The 15,575-nt window shown below is 36.9% G+C and overlaps 1 protein-coding gene across 1 annotated transcript; it reads right to left on the reverse strand.

Moving 5' to 3' along the window:
• Window positions 1-648: 648 nt before the first annotated feature.
• On the reverse strand, window positions 649-7,264 carry LOC107783228 (uncharacterized). The gene is made up of 7 exons (XM_016604198.2): window positions 6,775-7,264; window positions 6,036-6,112; window positions 5,796-5,930; window positions 3,135-3,189; window positions 2,941-3,028; window positions 1,575-1,673; window positions 649-876 (listed from the first exon to the last, which is right to left on the reverse strand). Exons 1-7 carry the CDS (start codon window positions 7,101-7,103, stop codon window positions 751-753), a joined length of 909 nt encoding a protein of 302 aa, XP_016459684.1. The 5' UTR covers window positions 7,104-7,264; the 3' UTR covers window positions 649-750.
• Between the last annotated feature and the right edge of the window lie 8,311 nt (window positions 7,265-15,575).

Raw genomic sequence — 15,575 nt, forward strand, 5'->3', positions numbered from 1 at the left:
CATCAAATCCCACGGATTTCATCCTTGGAACTTAGGGTCGTTAGGCAGTTTTTTTGTCCTATGAAACTTTTGGAAAGTGAATAAGCAAATTAAGGAGCAGAAATAACACCTTAAGATAATCACAAAATATTTAGTTTGATGTTTATTTATTATATTCTAATGTAATTTGACACTCCAACAATTTAAAATACTAGTTGTAAAGTAAATCTTTGATGCTTATACTGCTTACATTATAACCTCTTGACGTGTGACTTTTACCTAAATCTTGTGTGACTGCAGGATGCTTTGTGCATTGGGCTGCCCTTATTTCACTTGAAATGTAAAACTTTGATATCTGAATTTCATATTACATATCTTTAAATAGTGTGCTTGGTATGACAAACTTATTATTTTTTCAATTTTATTTTCGAACCTTAAACCAGTCATATATTGACTCTGTAAAAAGCTATTACAAACTGAAATTCCAAGTCAAAGGCTCTAAGCCTTAATTAAATAGTGTGATACAATATACATTGCTTCAGGATAGACATGACTATTAACCATACAGTTGAACGTTGGCAATGCCTAACATCTTGATATACAATTCTTTCTTATATTGGATGAGCGCACAAATGTGTCCGGGAGCTGCATCTCAAGGCATTGCTGATCTCTTTCTCATGGCTTTGCAAGGAATGCCCAGAAAGAGTGTCTCCTGTAGGTTGAAGATATTCATCTTTGAGTATTCATCAAATTCTTGAGATCTTGGACGTATCAAGTAAACAGTGACTGGTTAGCTCGGGCATTTGCTCGTTCAAGATCCTTTACGAATGTCCTGAGGCAACCATTGATAATACGGGGTGCCGCCCCATCACAGAATCGTTTAGCAAGGTCAACAGCCTTCAAGAATGGGAGAATGATATTGTTTAGTTTAACTGCTAATTGAGTGCTTAATAGACAAAAACAGTTAAGTGATGAGTGGGATCGAAAGATGAGGAAAGAAATTACAGGGTAAGGCGGGTTCAACTAAAACCATTACCTTCTACTCGAGCTATGTATATATGGATGCACAATTAAATGTATACATATAAAAGGATACTCTCATTCTGAACTCACTCTAGATCCTAGTTTCGCCTCTATTGATGATGGACTATTGTTGTGTGCAAGTGTCATGGAATATATAGGGAACTCAACAAAAAGAGAGAATTTTAAGTCGTCTCAAATCCATAAGTGGAATCATAATGAAACCATTCACATATTTGGCTTAGCCTCCCGTCCTGTCTTTTGAACTACTTCATTATTTCTACTTTCACAGCTTAGCCCCCCGTCCAGTCTTTTGAACTACTTCATTATTTCTACTTTCACGGCTTAGCCTCCCTTCCTGTCTTTTGAACTACTTCGTTATTTCTATTTCTTCCACCCTAATCAGCCTCAATTGAAATACTCTTCCAATCTTAATTAACAGAAAGTATGGACAAGGAAGCAAGAAGAAATACTTTGCCCCTCAGATTTTCAGGCATGGGGAATGGGGAGGGTAAGTAGTCTAGTTATTCAAGACTCGATTAGTCCAAAAAAATGTTAAGAGAGAGAAAAATTACCTCATTGATGACTATCTGATGCCGTGTTCCTAATACTGATATTTCAGCCATTGATAAATGAAGAATTGAGAGCTCCAGGATCCTGCCTGCTGGCTCATTCTGGAAGAAGAATTCAAGCATTAGTGACTGGCGTATTAACAAATTCTGTCATCTGAAGATACCAACAAAAAGTCCAACCTCTATCTGAACCTGACAGACTATTCACAAAACAAAAACACAAACAACTCCAGGACGATAAAGTCAAAATGAAAGATTAAACATCCCTAGCTTTTACACAAGTGCAGATCTCTTGACCCATCTACTCATAAAAAGCATTCATAAATTGTAAATCGTTTCTTTTCACTTGAATTCAAATGAAAGCTTGTTTGTTGCTAGAATTCATATCTTATTTCCTGTCCCGCACCCAACAATCACACCACAGCAGAAGTAAGCGGATTAAATTCCTATCATCGCCCAACAGAATCTGCAGGCAGATGTCAATTTTGGCCATTGAACTGTATTTGATTTACAGCTCATTTAATCTTGAATTCATGCAATACAAACCCACCAAGTTGACCAACTTACAGAAGTTTAACAGCCTCATTGATTCTCATTGCCACTCAACTTTTCTTTCATTGCCTCCTTCACTATATCCTAACCGCTCCCTCATATTGCATAACCCCGACTCAGCGTGTAGATAGTTTGAAAGTGCTTGGCAAGATGGTGAGAAAGGGAGCAGGACAATGCAAGTGGAATTGCGCTATTTCACTTAATTTGGTAGGCTAACTTGGCAGAGGGACTAGACAGGTCCATTGCAGAAAAATATTGGAAACTAGATTAACTAAAAAGAAAAAGAAAACAAAAAAATATATATATATAGAAGTGCAAGAGACAATCTACTTTTTTAGCCACTTTTAGTCCAAAGGTGTCTTTCAAATATAAAATCTCCCAAACTTGAACATTTTCTTATAACTCAAGCTTGTCCACATTTGTACATCCAGGATGACACACTACAAGTGACTTTTTGTTAATCAAGAAATCATATTGTAATTTCTTCATTCATTTGAAGGACTGATATTGCGTTATTCCACTTATAGTATCAAAAGAGTTTTCTGAAAGTAGATACTGAGGCTCCCTTAGAGGAACAAGCAGCGCAAGATTTTGAGTGAACTGCATGTTTAGTTATACATTCATGTAGAAGCAGAAATGGGAGAATGTTCTTTTGATCATCTTCAATCGATTCAATCTGAATGTCATTCTAAGGAGTTGGGACTGGTGGCAGAACGTGGTTGTGTGGGTTCATGGAAGAAAGAATCCCGAATTTTATGGTCCTATCACTTTTGTGTCCAGCAAGCAAGAACATAAAAGCATAAGTAACATATCCAACCTTCCAATTATCGGCTGCCACTTTATTTATTGCGAGCACATTATTATCCCACTTTTCTTCAACTGCCACCAAAAGTTTCCGTGAGAAACTGCAAAGATTCAAGAAAGTTACCAGTCTATCCATGCCTGTCCATACTCTGAAGAAAGTAGAAACTGTAAGCTGCATAAGGAGTCATATATGATTAATGAGCTTACCGCAAAATAAGTTTGCTGTACACCAACTTTGGTGGAGCTGAGAGAACTTCAGCTTCTGAGAGAGAGAGAAAATAAATTAATGCATTATTGGATTGAATGGACAAATATAGAAATTAGCTAAAAAGGAAAAAGATAGAGAGAGAAAATTTTCCACATTTTTTAATATTTGAGAAAGAATTTTTGAGTTCATATGTTTGTACTAAAAAACATTGACCACAACATAGCGTAATGACAATATCACTAAAATGCAACAATGTATCTAGCATCTATGAGGGGATAGGACTTCGGAGTATGAAGGCGCAACCAATCTCCCAGGAAATTGAGGAAGAAAAAAAACTTCAGAACGTTATTCCACCACGAGGCGGAACTAGACCTCAATACAATCTTCTGCAGATGAACTTTTGTTGAATAAAATGTTCTTTTATCCTTCATGTGCATGTACTGGATTTGAGCTAGGGGTGGAGCAAAACAAGGGTGGCAGTTTGGTCCTACCCATCATGTTCATTTTGCTCATATGTGTAATTATTCTGAGTAGACATATTGTTAATCAAAGTACTTCCTTTTTTTTTCTTTTTCAGAAAGTCATTTTTGAAGAGCTTTCTCTTTGCAATTTTTCCTTTTTGATTAGCTCTTTTTTCATTTTTAAAGAAGCATATAAACATGTCTGGTTAACTTTCACTATAGACATCATTTTGGAGGAAAAAAATAGTCTTATGTGGCTTCTTGCAAAATAGTTCCTAGAGAAGTATTTTTAGAAGCCCTCATAAAGCAATCAGCTTCACGAGGAATTTTTGTTGGGGATCAAAAAGTTTTTAGTAGATCAAAAGGACTTCCAAAAACTTTCCCAAATAGTAACTAATGCTTTATTAATTGGAAAGAGGTTCAAAACATTTCTCTAGAACTTACGAATCAAAAGTTAATAAAGGAGACAGCTCCAAGAAGTAATAAAAAACAAAGCCTGAAAAAACAAATAGCAGAACCAAATCAAACACTTGTGTATCAATTATTGAGTTGACTAAATTCTCTGAGAATCCTTGGCACATTAGAATCATTAGTTCTTTCCTTGATAAGAGCATTTGTTAGGAGGAAAAAAGCTGACACCTCGGGTTTCAGGGCTTCAACTATTGGGTTAGGTAGTATACTTATTCATCCTATGCTACAAGTCATTCAACTCCACTAGTTTAGAAGGTTCATAGTTGCATTATTGAACCTACTCTACACATCCAATCAACGATATTCTAGATGTCTAAACAGCTTCAGCAAGAATCAAATGTCCGAAACACAGAAGGAATTCACCGGCTTGACAGCTTAAAAGGCAAGCAACTAAGGACACTTCAGGGTCTAGTGGGACCCTCCTCACAGAAAAATAAAACTATAGAACGGAAATATCCATCCATGAAACACATGTACAGGAATAACTTCTTAAGCAACACTATGACTAGGTACCTATCAACGCCAACCGGAAAGTTTGCGGGTGGAATGACTGAAGTGATGACTGAGATGAACGAAGCCGTGCAGGCCAAATAACTGAATTAGCCCCTTAACGGAGGCAGGAATATCAATAACTAGCAGACAGCACAAGAACGGAGTTTGCTAATAATGCCAAAATGGGCTCCAGCTGTTTGTAGTGTGCCTCATTGAATGGAATCTTAAAAAGCTGGAGTAGAAAGAAGAGGATGTTCAAAACTTGTTGCCTTAGGGGTGAATTGATTTGAAGGATAGGAAAGTAGGAAATGGGAAGAAAGACTGTAGGTTCTAAAATTACCATGCACTATCTTACTCATTATTATTCACTTCTTTCCATGATAACCAATTGACCCCTTAATAGTACAAACAGCCATACCCTTAAAAGAGTTTGAAGTCAACTGTGCTGCTTCTTTTTTTCTTTTGATAAGGAGAAGTCAACTTTGCTACTAGTGTGCTATTTAGGTCGCATATTGCCCTTATTTTTTGTTTAATCTTTTTGGAGGGAAGTCAACTTCATTTCTAATTATCACCCCACTGCCACTATATATTGGTGAATAATACTTTTTGTGCTATAGGTTAGGCACATACATGAAGAACTATTCAGGTTATTATCTCAAAGACTATCCTCCCCTAAGAAGAACATTTTAAATGCCGTGCATATGATGGACTGCGCAGTGAACTCATCATTACATTACAATAGGAGAATGTCAATGCATATTCTACAACATAGTCAAAAGTCAGTATAGATAGGCATTGATTAATTAGTTAGTCTTGACTTGTAGTGGATCCATCCAAATATGAATGAATCAATTTGTATGTGCAGAAGCAGTGGTCAATTCGTACATCTTTGGTACCAAGGACAAAATATTCACTGTGAAGGAACATAAGGGACCAAGAAATAATGTCGCACTTTAAGTCTCAACTTCAGGCTGCAAGTCTAAAATAGGTAATTATTCAGGCTCTGTCATTCCGCTCAAAACCTAGTCTTCAAATCAGACACTTAAGAGAAAATTAGCTACAATGCTACTGATAGAAGAGATCATAAGATTACAAGATTATATGATTATAGAAGAGATCATAAGATTATAACAGAGTAAAGATATTATCCTCAAGTTAACCATCCATAGAGAAAACTAAAGTAAGACAAAGTAGCAACCATATGAAGCAGTAAGCTAAAACCAGACATGTAAATACCTATTTCAGAATCATTTTCATCATTCTTCAGAAGTTCATCAGCTTCTTCAATTGTCTCAGTTTTCACAGGGGGGCCTCCAAAGCTCATGTGATTGTACTTAACTAACCACTCTTTATCAAATTCATATCCCGGTTCTACACACCAGAATCAAATATTGTTAGCTAAAGAATTAAAAGAAACGTAAGTTAATCTGCAATTTATTTAAAATTAGAAAAGGAGCCAATAGAACAAGCCATTACCTCTTCTAATGTTCATCCGTTTCTCAAAAAGGCGAACAGGGCCTGACCCTTCCAAACATGCCCCATATATTGTCATCCTAAGACAAGAATATGCAACAGAATTAAACCTGTCATTTGCTCCATGTAACTGTTAAGTAAAAATGTATTTACATTATTATAACTTTTTTTAATAATCGTGGTGTTATTGTATGATTATTTTAAACTTATTTCTGTTATGCTAATTTGTTCTATAAAAGCAATGCATCGCGCTAAAGCATGACATTCTAACATGGTATCAATGCGGGCATAAGTCCGAAATTCCAGTCTTATAACTACCATAAAGAAAAAATATTTTGACGTGCTTGGAAAATAAAATTAGGTCCACCCGTTAAGAATGTGCTGCAAACCTAATGAATGGAAGAAAAAAAAAAAAAAACTAATGAAGTGGTTGCAAGGTAAAACCTTACCGACACTAGGTACTAGGTGTCTACACCAAAACCAACTAATTTAACATGGTTAATTGATAAGTTAAGGTGAGAATATGTATTAATTAACTACGGTTCAATAATATGTGTCATGTATTGATTCGCTTGGTGTAAAGACTAGGCCTTCTTCATCTACTTAGTTTAAAAAAATAAAACAACAACCTAATTAAATGGATAACATTGACTTATTTGTAACAGTTTAAATTTTTACTAAAGAAGTTCGTTGAATTAAACAAAACGAGTTATACAAAGGGGGGAAAAGGAAAAGGACATACAGAGCGAGTTCTCGGGCGGCTCTAGGACTACAAAATCTGCCACTCTTATCAATTTTGGGCTGCACTGAAAAAGTATCAGTGGATTGTTCAACAGCTTCTTCAACAGTAAGAGCTGAAAGGCGAAGCAGAGAGAATCTGCTACTGTTGCTGTTAGTGTAAACATTACTTTGGTGTGAAGAAGAAAAGAGCAAACGAGGAGCAGAAGTGCATTTTGATAAAGAATTGAAGATAAACCCCACATGGGGTTTTGAGGTATAGGAAGATAAGAGAATGTGTGAAGGTGGAAAAGAGGAAGTAGAAGAGGAGCTGAGCACTGAGGTTGCCTCCATTTTTTCTTTTGGGGAAGTTTGATTGGGCGTTATGGTTAAATTGAGAGTATTTCGCTGTTGAGGAATGTTCAAGTTGTTATGGATAATGGTGCCGCCATGTACAAAGTGGACTGTGACGCTATGATATGAAGCAACTGTGTATCAGTGTCCATTTTGGCCCTTGTCCCACTCTCCCTCTATTTCACTTTTGTATCACTATTATTTCCTTTTTGGCCCTTGTCACACCCTCCCTTTTTTCACTTTCTTTTTTTCGTGTTAGTGGGAGAGCTCACTAGCTTTTACACACTTAACGGGTCATTTGGTGGTTAGCTAGAGTTATACATGTATTAGTAATATAGTAATTAGTTATACATGATTCAGTTATGTTGGAATTAGTTATGTTTGGATTAGTTATACAGTAATTAGTTATACATAAATTAGTTATACAGGATTCAGTTATGTTGGAATTAGTTATATAGGAATTAGTTATGTGTGGATTAATTATGCAAAAATTAATTATGTAAGGATTAGTAATATAGAAACATTGTATTAGCAATGCTATGTTTTATGTAAACAGAGAAAAAACTAACCAAACATTGTGTAACTGTCACAACCCAAAATCTACCTAGTCTTGATGACACCTAACCCAACCCGCTAGGCAAGCCAAACAATAGTCCACAACTCTAATGATAATAATAAGGAATCAATAAGTGAAATAACTGAAATTCTATGCAATAACCCTAGGATTGGTTAGAGGCGGAGCCATGATTTGAAACTTATAGGTTCAGTATTCAAATTCTTTCAAGTTACTGGGTTCTAAATTGATAATTTGTACATAATTCTTTTTAATATAAATGCAAAATTTGGACAAAAGTTACTGGGTTCAGCCGAACCCGTATCGGAAGGGCTAGCTCCGCTCCTAGGATTGGTAGTACAAGTTATGAGCCACTAAGACTTAGATTTACAAAGTTGGTATGAAAATAAATACAACATATGTTTGCAATGTACATAAACATACTACAAATCAAAAACTACCAAGGACAAATGACAACTATATCTGGAAGGCAGGTACATCTTCAATGCCAACTCCCTCCATAAACATCAACATCAGCTCCAAAATCTGCACGTAAGGTGCAGAAGTGTCGTATGAGTATAACCGACCCCATGTACTCAACAAGTATCATAACTAACCTCGACAGGTAATAATGGCAAGAATTATAAATGATACTCGCTAATAACCTATTCAATTCATATATCTCACAAGTACACAAAAACAAATGTTATCAAGTTATCACAAATAAAGCCTCCTTGGTGCCTAAAGATAATGTAACATCCTATTTTTCAGTTAACAATTCAGTATATAGAGAAGATATGCATCTCATATCATTAAATCATCAAACTTGCATATAGAGAAGATATGTGTGATTAAACAAGTCAAGTCACACAGATTCACATATAGAGAAGACATGTACCGTGTCTCATCTCATCGAATAAGGTGGCATATAAAAAAGATACGCACAAAGGCATGTATACAACCCGAAGCTAGCAAATAGAGAAGAGATGTATCAAAAATCATGTATACATCCAAGAAAATTGCAAGTAGAGAAATACAATAACCAAATATCAATCTGTTGCGCCGTGCAACCCGATCCAAATAGAAATCACAATACGATTCTAAGGCCCACATCAGAATATTAATAACCGAACCAAATAACTCATAAGTTTATCCAAAGTACACATCAATCAGAAATCCGCTGGTTTCTCATAATCTGCGTGTATACCATCAAGAAGGCACATGAGAGGGTGACCCTAGGGGAATGGATCCGTATCCACACGCTGCACGGATAACTTACGCGCTATCACAATCCGCCCGGCGTGATCACATGCTCAATATCACAATCCACCCGGTGGGGTAACATGCTCAATATCACAATCCGTTCGGCGTAGTCACAAGCTCAATATCATAATCCGCATGGTGTGGTCACATGCTCAATATCATAATTCGCACAACGTGGTCACGTGCTACCAGTCCAATCCATATAACACAGAAAGCAGATATACAAGAATACATGCATATGATCAATGAACATCAAATTTCATACTCCTGGACTGGTATAAGTGGCATGCTAATGTGTATGCATGTGCAAAATGTGCTGTGGTAGGTCAATCAGGCAATTACATCGCAAAAGTAGCAATTATCAGGTTCAATGAGGAGATTAACCTCTATGTAACCTCAAACATGGTTCAAATAGCTCACAAAAGGGGTACAATATAAGAAACATCACAGCATGAATCTTAACAATCAATCCAAGGCATGTCATAGCCTAAACACTACCTCGAGCATGAAAAATACCCCGGTGCATGCACATGGGCTCAACCCCATGCATGTGCGCTACCCATAGCACGTAGCTATCACAAATAACTCAGGAAACTAGTGCCTCAACCAAGTTTAGGTAAGATACTTATCTCAAACAAGTCAAATCGATAATCTAGAAGCTCCATCCCGCATGAATCGACCTTCGAATGACTCGAAACTAGCCAAAAACAACTCAAAAATATTAAATAATGCCATAGAAAATAAACCCAAATGATAAAGGTCGAATTTTTTTATCAAATACTCAAAGTCAACCAAAACGTCAATCAAGGAACGCACCCGGAACCCAACAAAGCTCACAAATTCCAATGATACATTCGAATACGAGTCCAGCGATATAAGTTTCATCTAAATCCGACCTAGAATCGATGTTTAGAAAAGTTTTTGCCAAAAATCTCAAATTTCACTTTGAAATTCCATGTTTTAGGTGTAGAAATCCATAAAAATTTATGATATATAATCAAAATCAATTTTAGAACACTTACCCTCATGATTTGGGTGAAATCCATCTCCAAAGTTGCCTTGGTTCGCTTCCTAAGCCTTAAAATCTTTGAAAATGAGTTCAAAATCTCGAAATTAGGCATTAAATACCCATGTCAGGGCTCCTTCTTCGCGATCACGGTTACTATTCTCGCGATCACGGTTTACAAAATGCTTAGCATGATTTTACCCTTAACGATCGCGGCCAAGATCCTCCGTGATCGCGATGAACAAATTCAAACAAACCTGCTCAACTCTTCTAGATAACCTCTAGTATAATAGCCTTAACTTTCTACAAAAAAAAACTCCAAATAATAAATGGTTTATTTTTCTAAAAACTAGACACAAAGAACTATAATTTTCTTTTTTGAATCTTTTTCAAATTCCTTATGGATTCCAAGATATAAACTTTGGAAGTCAGCTCAGTGGCAACAAAAAATTCTTCCGGGCAATCGTGAACAAGGCCACCGTGATCGCGATTCACAAGACCCAAACATCAATTTACTCTTCGAGAACACGGACCAGAGGTTCGCGATCACGATTCACACCCATGTAGCAAAAAATCAGCAATTGAAAAGGTCCTAAAAATGGTCTGAAACGCACCCGAGCCCCTTAGGACCCCGTCCAAACATGCGAAAAAGTCCAAATACATTATCCAAACTTATCCGAAAGCTCATAAAATCATAGATAACATCAAAACCAGAATCAAAGATCAAGATCATTCTCTTAACTTTCAAACCTTCAAACTTCACTGAACACGTCCGGATCCTGCCAAATCAACTCGGAATAAAACCAAACTTCGCACACAAGTTTCAAATGACAAAATGGACCCCATCCAAGTCCCGGAATAACAATTCGAACCCAATAGCCCCAAATTCAACTCACGTTCAAACTTATAAAATTTTCCAAGCCTTTAAATTGTCGACTTTTGCCAAATAGAGCCTAAACCTTCTATAAACATCCAAATGGAAATCCAGACATACGCCCAAGTCTAAAATCACTATCTGGACCTAACATAACCATCAAAACTTTGATCCGAGGTCAATTACACAAAAGTCAAACTTGTTCAACTTTTCCAACTTAAAGCTCTTAAATGAGAATCTTTTTTTCCAAATCAATTCCGAACCACTCAAAAACTAAAACCGACCATAAACATACGTTATAATACATTATATGAAGCCACTCACGACCTCAAACCACCGAACGGAAATGCAAATTCTCAAAATGACCGATCGGTCATTACATTCTCCCCCACTTAAATATGCGTTCGTCCTCGAACGTGCCAAGAGTCGTTATCCATCAAATCATTATATATAAACCCACCATACACATACCCAAGGGATATCCTATGTCACCGCAATCCGTAAAAATCCATTAGCATAATCCCGTTCGAAGATTCTTTCTTCAACCTTAATTCATCAACCTTAAAACTAAATTTCAACATTTAAAAATCCTGATATGATCTGATTCTCGCGTATACACATTACATCAATCTCAACAAGTTGTAGAAAATCATAAATATTTTCCCAAGATATAACCATACAACGTAACTCGTCGCTCATATGCCCATCACAATACCTTCTGACCATAGTAGTTGCTTGTAACCAAACCCAGTACCGGTGACAAACCTCATATCAAGTAAAACCTTGTATTAAACCTTCACAACGCTTATAATGATGCAAGAAGCATGTAAAAACTCATAACCACTCACCCAATTAACAAGTCGTGGAATTCTCTCGCACAACAAGGACTATTGCCAAACTCTAAGTTGATTAATGACATTCTTATCCAAACATACCTTATCCAAGTCCGACTGCACTAATTCCAGATCCAATGATATCATCTTATCCAATACAAGCTATTCAACCGAAAAGCCACATGAAATGCGACCTAGTCACACACGACACAATCCATGCCTCCAACAAACAACAACTCGAATATAACAAAGATAGAAGGAGAGCCAAACAAGAGAACTACCCAACAAGTTCAACAAATACCACCACAAAATACGATGTTATGAACCCAACTCACAAGGGAGAAGCAAAACCCATGAAGTAAGCATAAAGATAATATCCCAACATAACTCTGCTACGATGCGTGACCCAATCCAAACCCTGATCCACATGGAATACCCATCGAGCCGCAGTGCTCATACTCAACTAACACTTGTGTATCAACAACATACATGCCAAGATCATGATCATAACCATGAAAAACAGATAACACAATATACCACAGATAGGAAGACCATAACCAAGGCGCAATCAACTATTCAACACCACAAGTGTAATGACCCGACCGGTCGTCTTGAGCATTTGCATTCTATTTAGCCATTTGAAGTCTTGAGTAGCTTCATATGATGTATTATGACTTGTTTGAATCATCATCTTTGGTTTTTAGATGTTTAGGAATTAGTTTGGAAGAATGAATTTTATATCTGAAGCTTTAAGTTGGAAGAGTTGACCAAATTTGACTTTTGGGTATTTGACCTCGAATCATAGTTTTGATGATTCCGTTAGGTCTATATGGTGATTTTGGACTTGGGTGTATGTCCGAAATTGCATTTGGATATTTCTAGAAGGTTTCAACACTATTTGGCGGAAGTTGAAAATTTGAAGGTTTGGAATATTCATAAGTTTGATCGGAAGTTGACTTTGATGATATCGAGTTTGGATTGTGGTTTAGGAAATTTTAATAGCTTCGTTATATCATTTGGGACTTATGTGCAAAATTTGAGGTCATTCCGAGTTGATTTGATATAGTTCGGCACGAGTTTTGGAAGTTGAAAGTACAAAAGTTCATTAAGTTCGATTTGAGGTATGATTCATGGTTTTGATGTTGTTATATATGATTTGAGGCCATGATTAAGTTCGTGTTATGTTATGGGACTTGTTGGCATGTTTGGACGGTGTCTAAAGGGGCTCAAGTGAGTTTCGGATGAGTTTCGGCTCATTTTGGCATTGTTGTGTTGTGCTGATTTCTGGTGTTTCATTTCTTCATCGCGATCGCGTAAAGGAGACCGCGATTACATAGTGTATTATAGGAGTTAGGTGATTTACTTCATCGAGTTCGCGACTAACTGATCACGTTCGCGTAGGTTGTGAGGACTGGACCGCTTCGCATTCATATCCTCTTCTAGGTGATCACACAGTGTTTTGGCTGAGCTGGGTAGTCGATGGTCCCTTCTTCGCGTTCGCGATGATAATCCTGTGTTCGCGTAGTTCTGTTAGCTTTGTGTATTGCGTTCGCGAGGCTTGTGTCGCGATCGTGTATAATATTTCAAAGGCAATGTATTTTTACTCTTCGCGATCGCGATGGTATTTTCGCGATCGAGATTCATTAATCGTCTAGTGATTATAAGTACTCTATTTTTGGAGATTTCAGCCATTTTAACATATTTGGAGCTATAAAGCTCGGATTGAGTCGATTTTTTAGGCAATTTTCATCACATGGAATGGGTAAGTGTTTTCTACTCGGTCTTGATTTTATTCCGTGATTTCATCTTCGTTTTTGGCATTCGATTGATGATTTTAAAAGAGAAATTAGGGGGGGGGTGTCTAAACTTTCATAAAGTGAATATTTGAGTTTTGAACATCGATTCAGAGTCGGATTTGAGTGAAATTAGTATGGTTGGACTCGTAATTGAATGGGTTATCGGATTTTGTGATTTTTGTCGCGTTTCGAGGTGCGGCCCCGGGTTTGACGTTTTGGTTGACTTTGAGATTTTGATTAAAGTTTTCACCTTTATCGATTAGGTTTGTTTCCTTTAGCATTATTTGATGTTCTTGAGTTGCTTTTGGCTAGTTTCGAGCTGTTCGGAGGTCGGTGTGCGCGTGATGGCATTTCTAGAGTATTGTTTGGCTTGCTCGATATTGGATTTGGCTTGTTCGAGGTAAGTAACACATCTAAGCTTGTATTTGAGGGTTATAAAAGATGTATTGAGGTGGCGCACATGCTAGGTACGAGCGTATGGGCGTGTACTGAGGAAATTAGGATTCTAGTTGACTATTAGATTATGATCGGACTTGTTTTGTTGTTATATCTTGTTACCTCCATGTTCTCCCTATCTGTTTGATTATATGAGTTATGAATCATGTTTGAAATCATATTTAGGCTATATGCTTATTCTTTTGGGACCCACAGAGGTCATCTCTACTGTTGAGTTATTTGCTTAGATTACAATTTTATACTCAGTCGTATTTATTAATTGGCATATCATATCTCAGTCTCTGTTATCATTTGTTGTTACATCATGTTATCATTGGTTGGGGTGATTTGTACGAGATTTGTGAGCTCGGGAGACTGGAGAGATTGATGACTGAATTGGGGCCTGAGAGCAGTGTTGTGAGTGATATTGTGGATGGGGCTGCACGCCGCAGCAGGCCATATTGGCTTTATATATTATTATTATTATTATTATTATTATTATTATTATTATTATTATTATTATTATTATTATTATTATTATTATTATTATTATTATTATATGGATCGGGGCTGCACGCCGCAACAGGCCTTATAGGTTTTATTATTATGGGATGCACGTCGCAGCATGCCATGTTGGCTTATATTAGCGCTTGGGCAGGATCCGCCCCTCCGGAGTCTGACATACCAACAGTGAGCGCAGGTACCGAGTGCCGAGTGATTGATTGTACCGAGTGATTGAGTGTGAGACACTGAGATTGAGTACTCTGAGAGTGTGAGTACATGAGTTTATCACTGTGATGCATTACATTTGACATGCATACTCTGCATGTAGGCATATAGATGCATTTCTTCATGCTAAACGATATTGTGACATTCATGGCTTCATATGCACATTTGCATGTAGACATAGAGATGTACTTTCCTGATGTTATCTGAAAATGACATATCTTATCTATTGTTGAATGTTTTTGAGAAAAATCACAGTTTTTCTGATATACTCATAATTTGGTTATTTCGGTGAAAGATTTTGGTTTTACTGTTATACCTGAAAAGCATGCCTATTTTTTGTAACTCTGAACAATCTGAGCATCATATCCATGAGTTATTACTTGTACGTCTTTTATTATATTGTTACGTATTGTTCTTGACTATTAGTGTTGGACTCTAACCATTTTTCAAGCTCGTCACTGCTTTCAACCTAAGGTTAGGTTTGTTACTTATTGAGTAAATGGGGTCGGTTGTACTCATACTACACTTCTTCACCCTGCGTGCAAACTTTGGAGTTGATGTTGATGTGTACGTCGGGAGCTGGCATTGAAGATATACTTGCATTCCGGTTATAACTGCCTCTTGTTCATGGTAGCTTTAGATTTATAAAAATCTGTTTTATGTACATTTCGGACAGGTGATGTATTCATTTCATACTAGCTTTGTAACCTCTAAATCTTAGAAGCTCATGATTTGTACTACCATTCCTTGGGGATTCTTTGTATAAACATTCAGTTATATTATTATTATTTCTCTCAATAAATCTCATTTGAGTTGGATTGTTGCTAATTGGTTACCTAGCAAGTTGGGTTAGGTGCCATCACGACTAGCTAGATTTTGGAGTCGTGACAAGTTGGTATCAGAGCTCTAGGTTCATAGGTTCTACGAGTCATGAGCAAGTGTTTAGTAGAGTTTTGCGGATCAGTATGATGACTTCCATACCT

Source organism: Nicotiana tabacum, chromosome 19 (genome assembly GCF_000715075.1).
Source record: "Nicotiana tabacum cultivar K326 chromosome 19, ASM71507v2, whole genome shotgun sequence".
NCBI lineage: Eukaryota > Viridiplantae > Streptophyta > Magnoliopsida > Solanales > Solanaceae > Nicotiana > Nicotiana tabacum.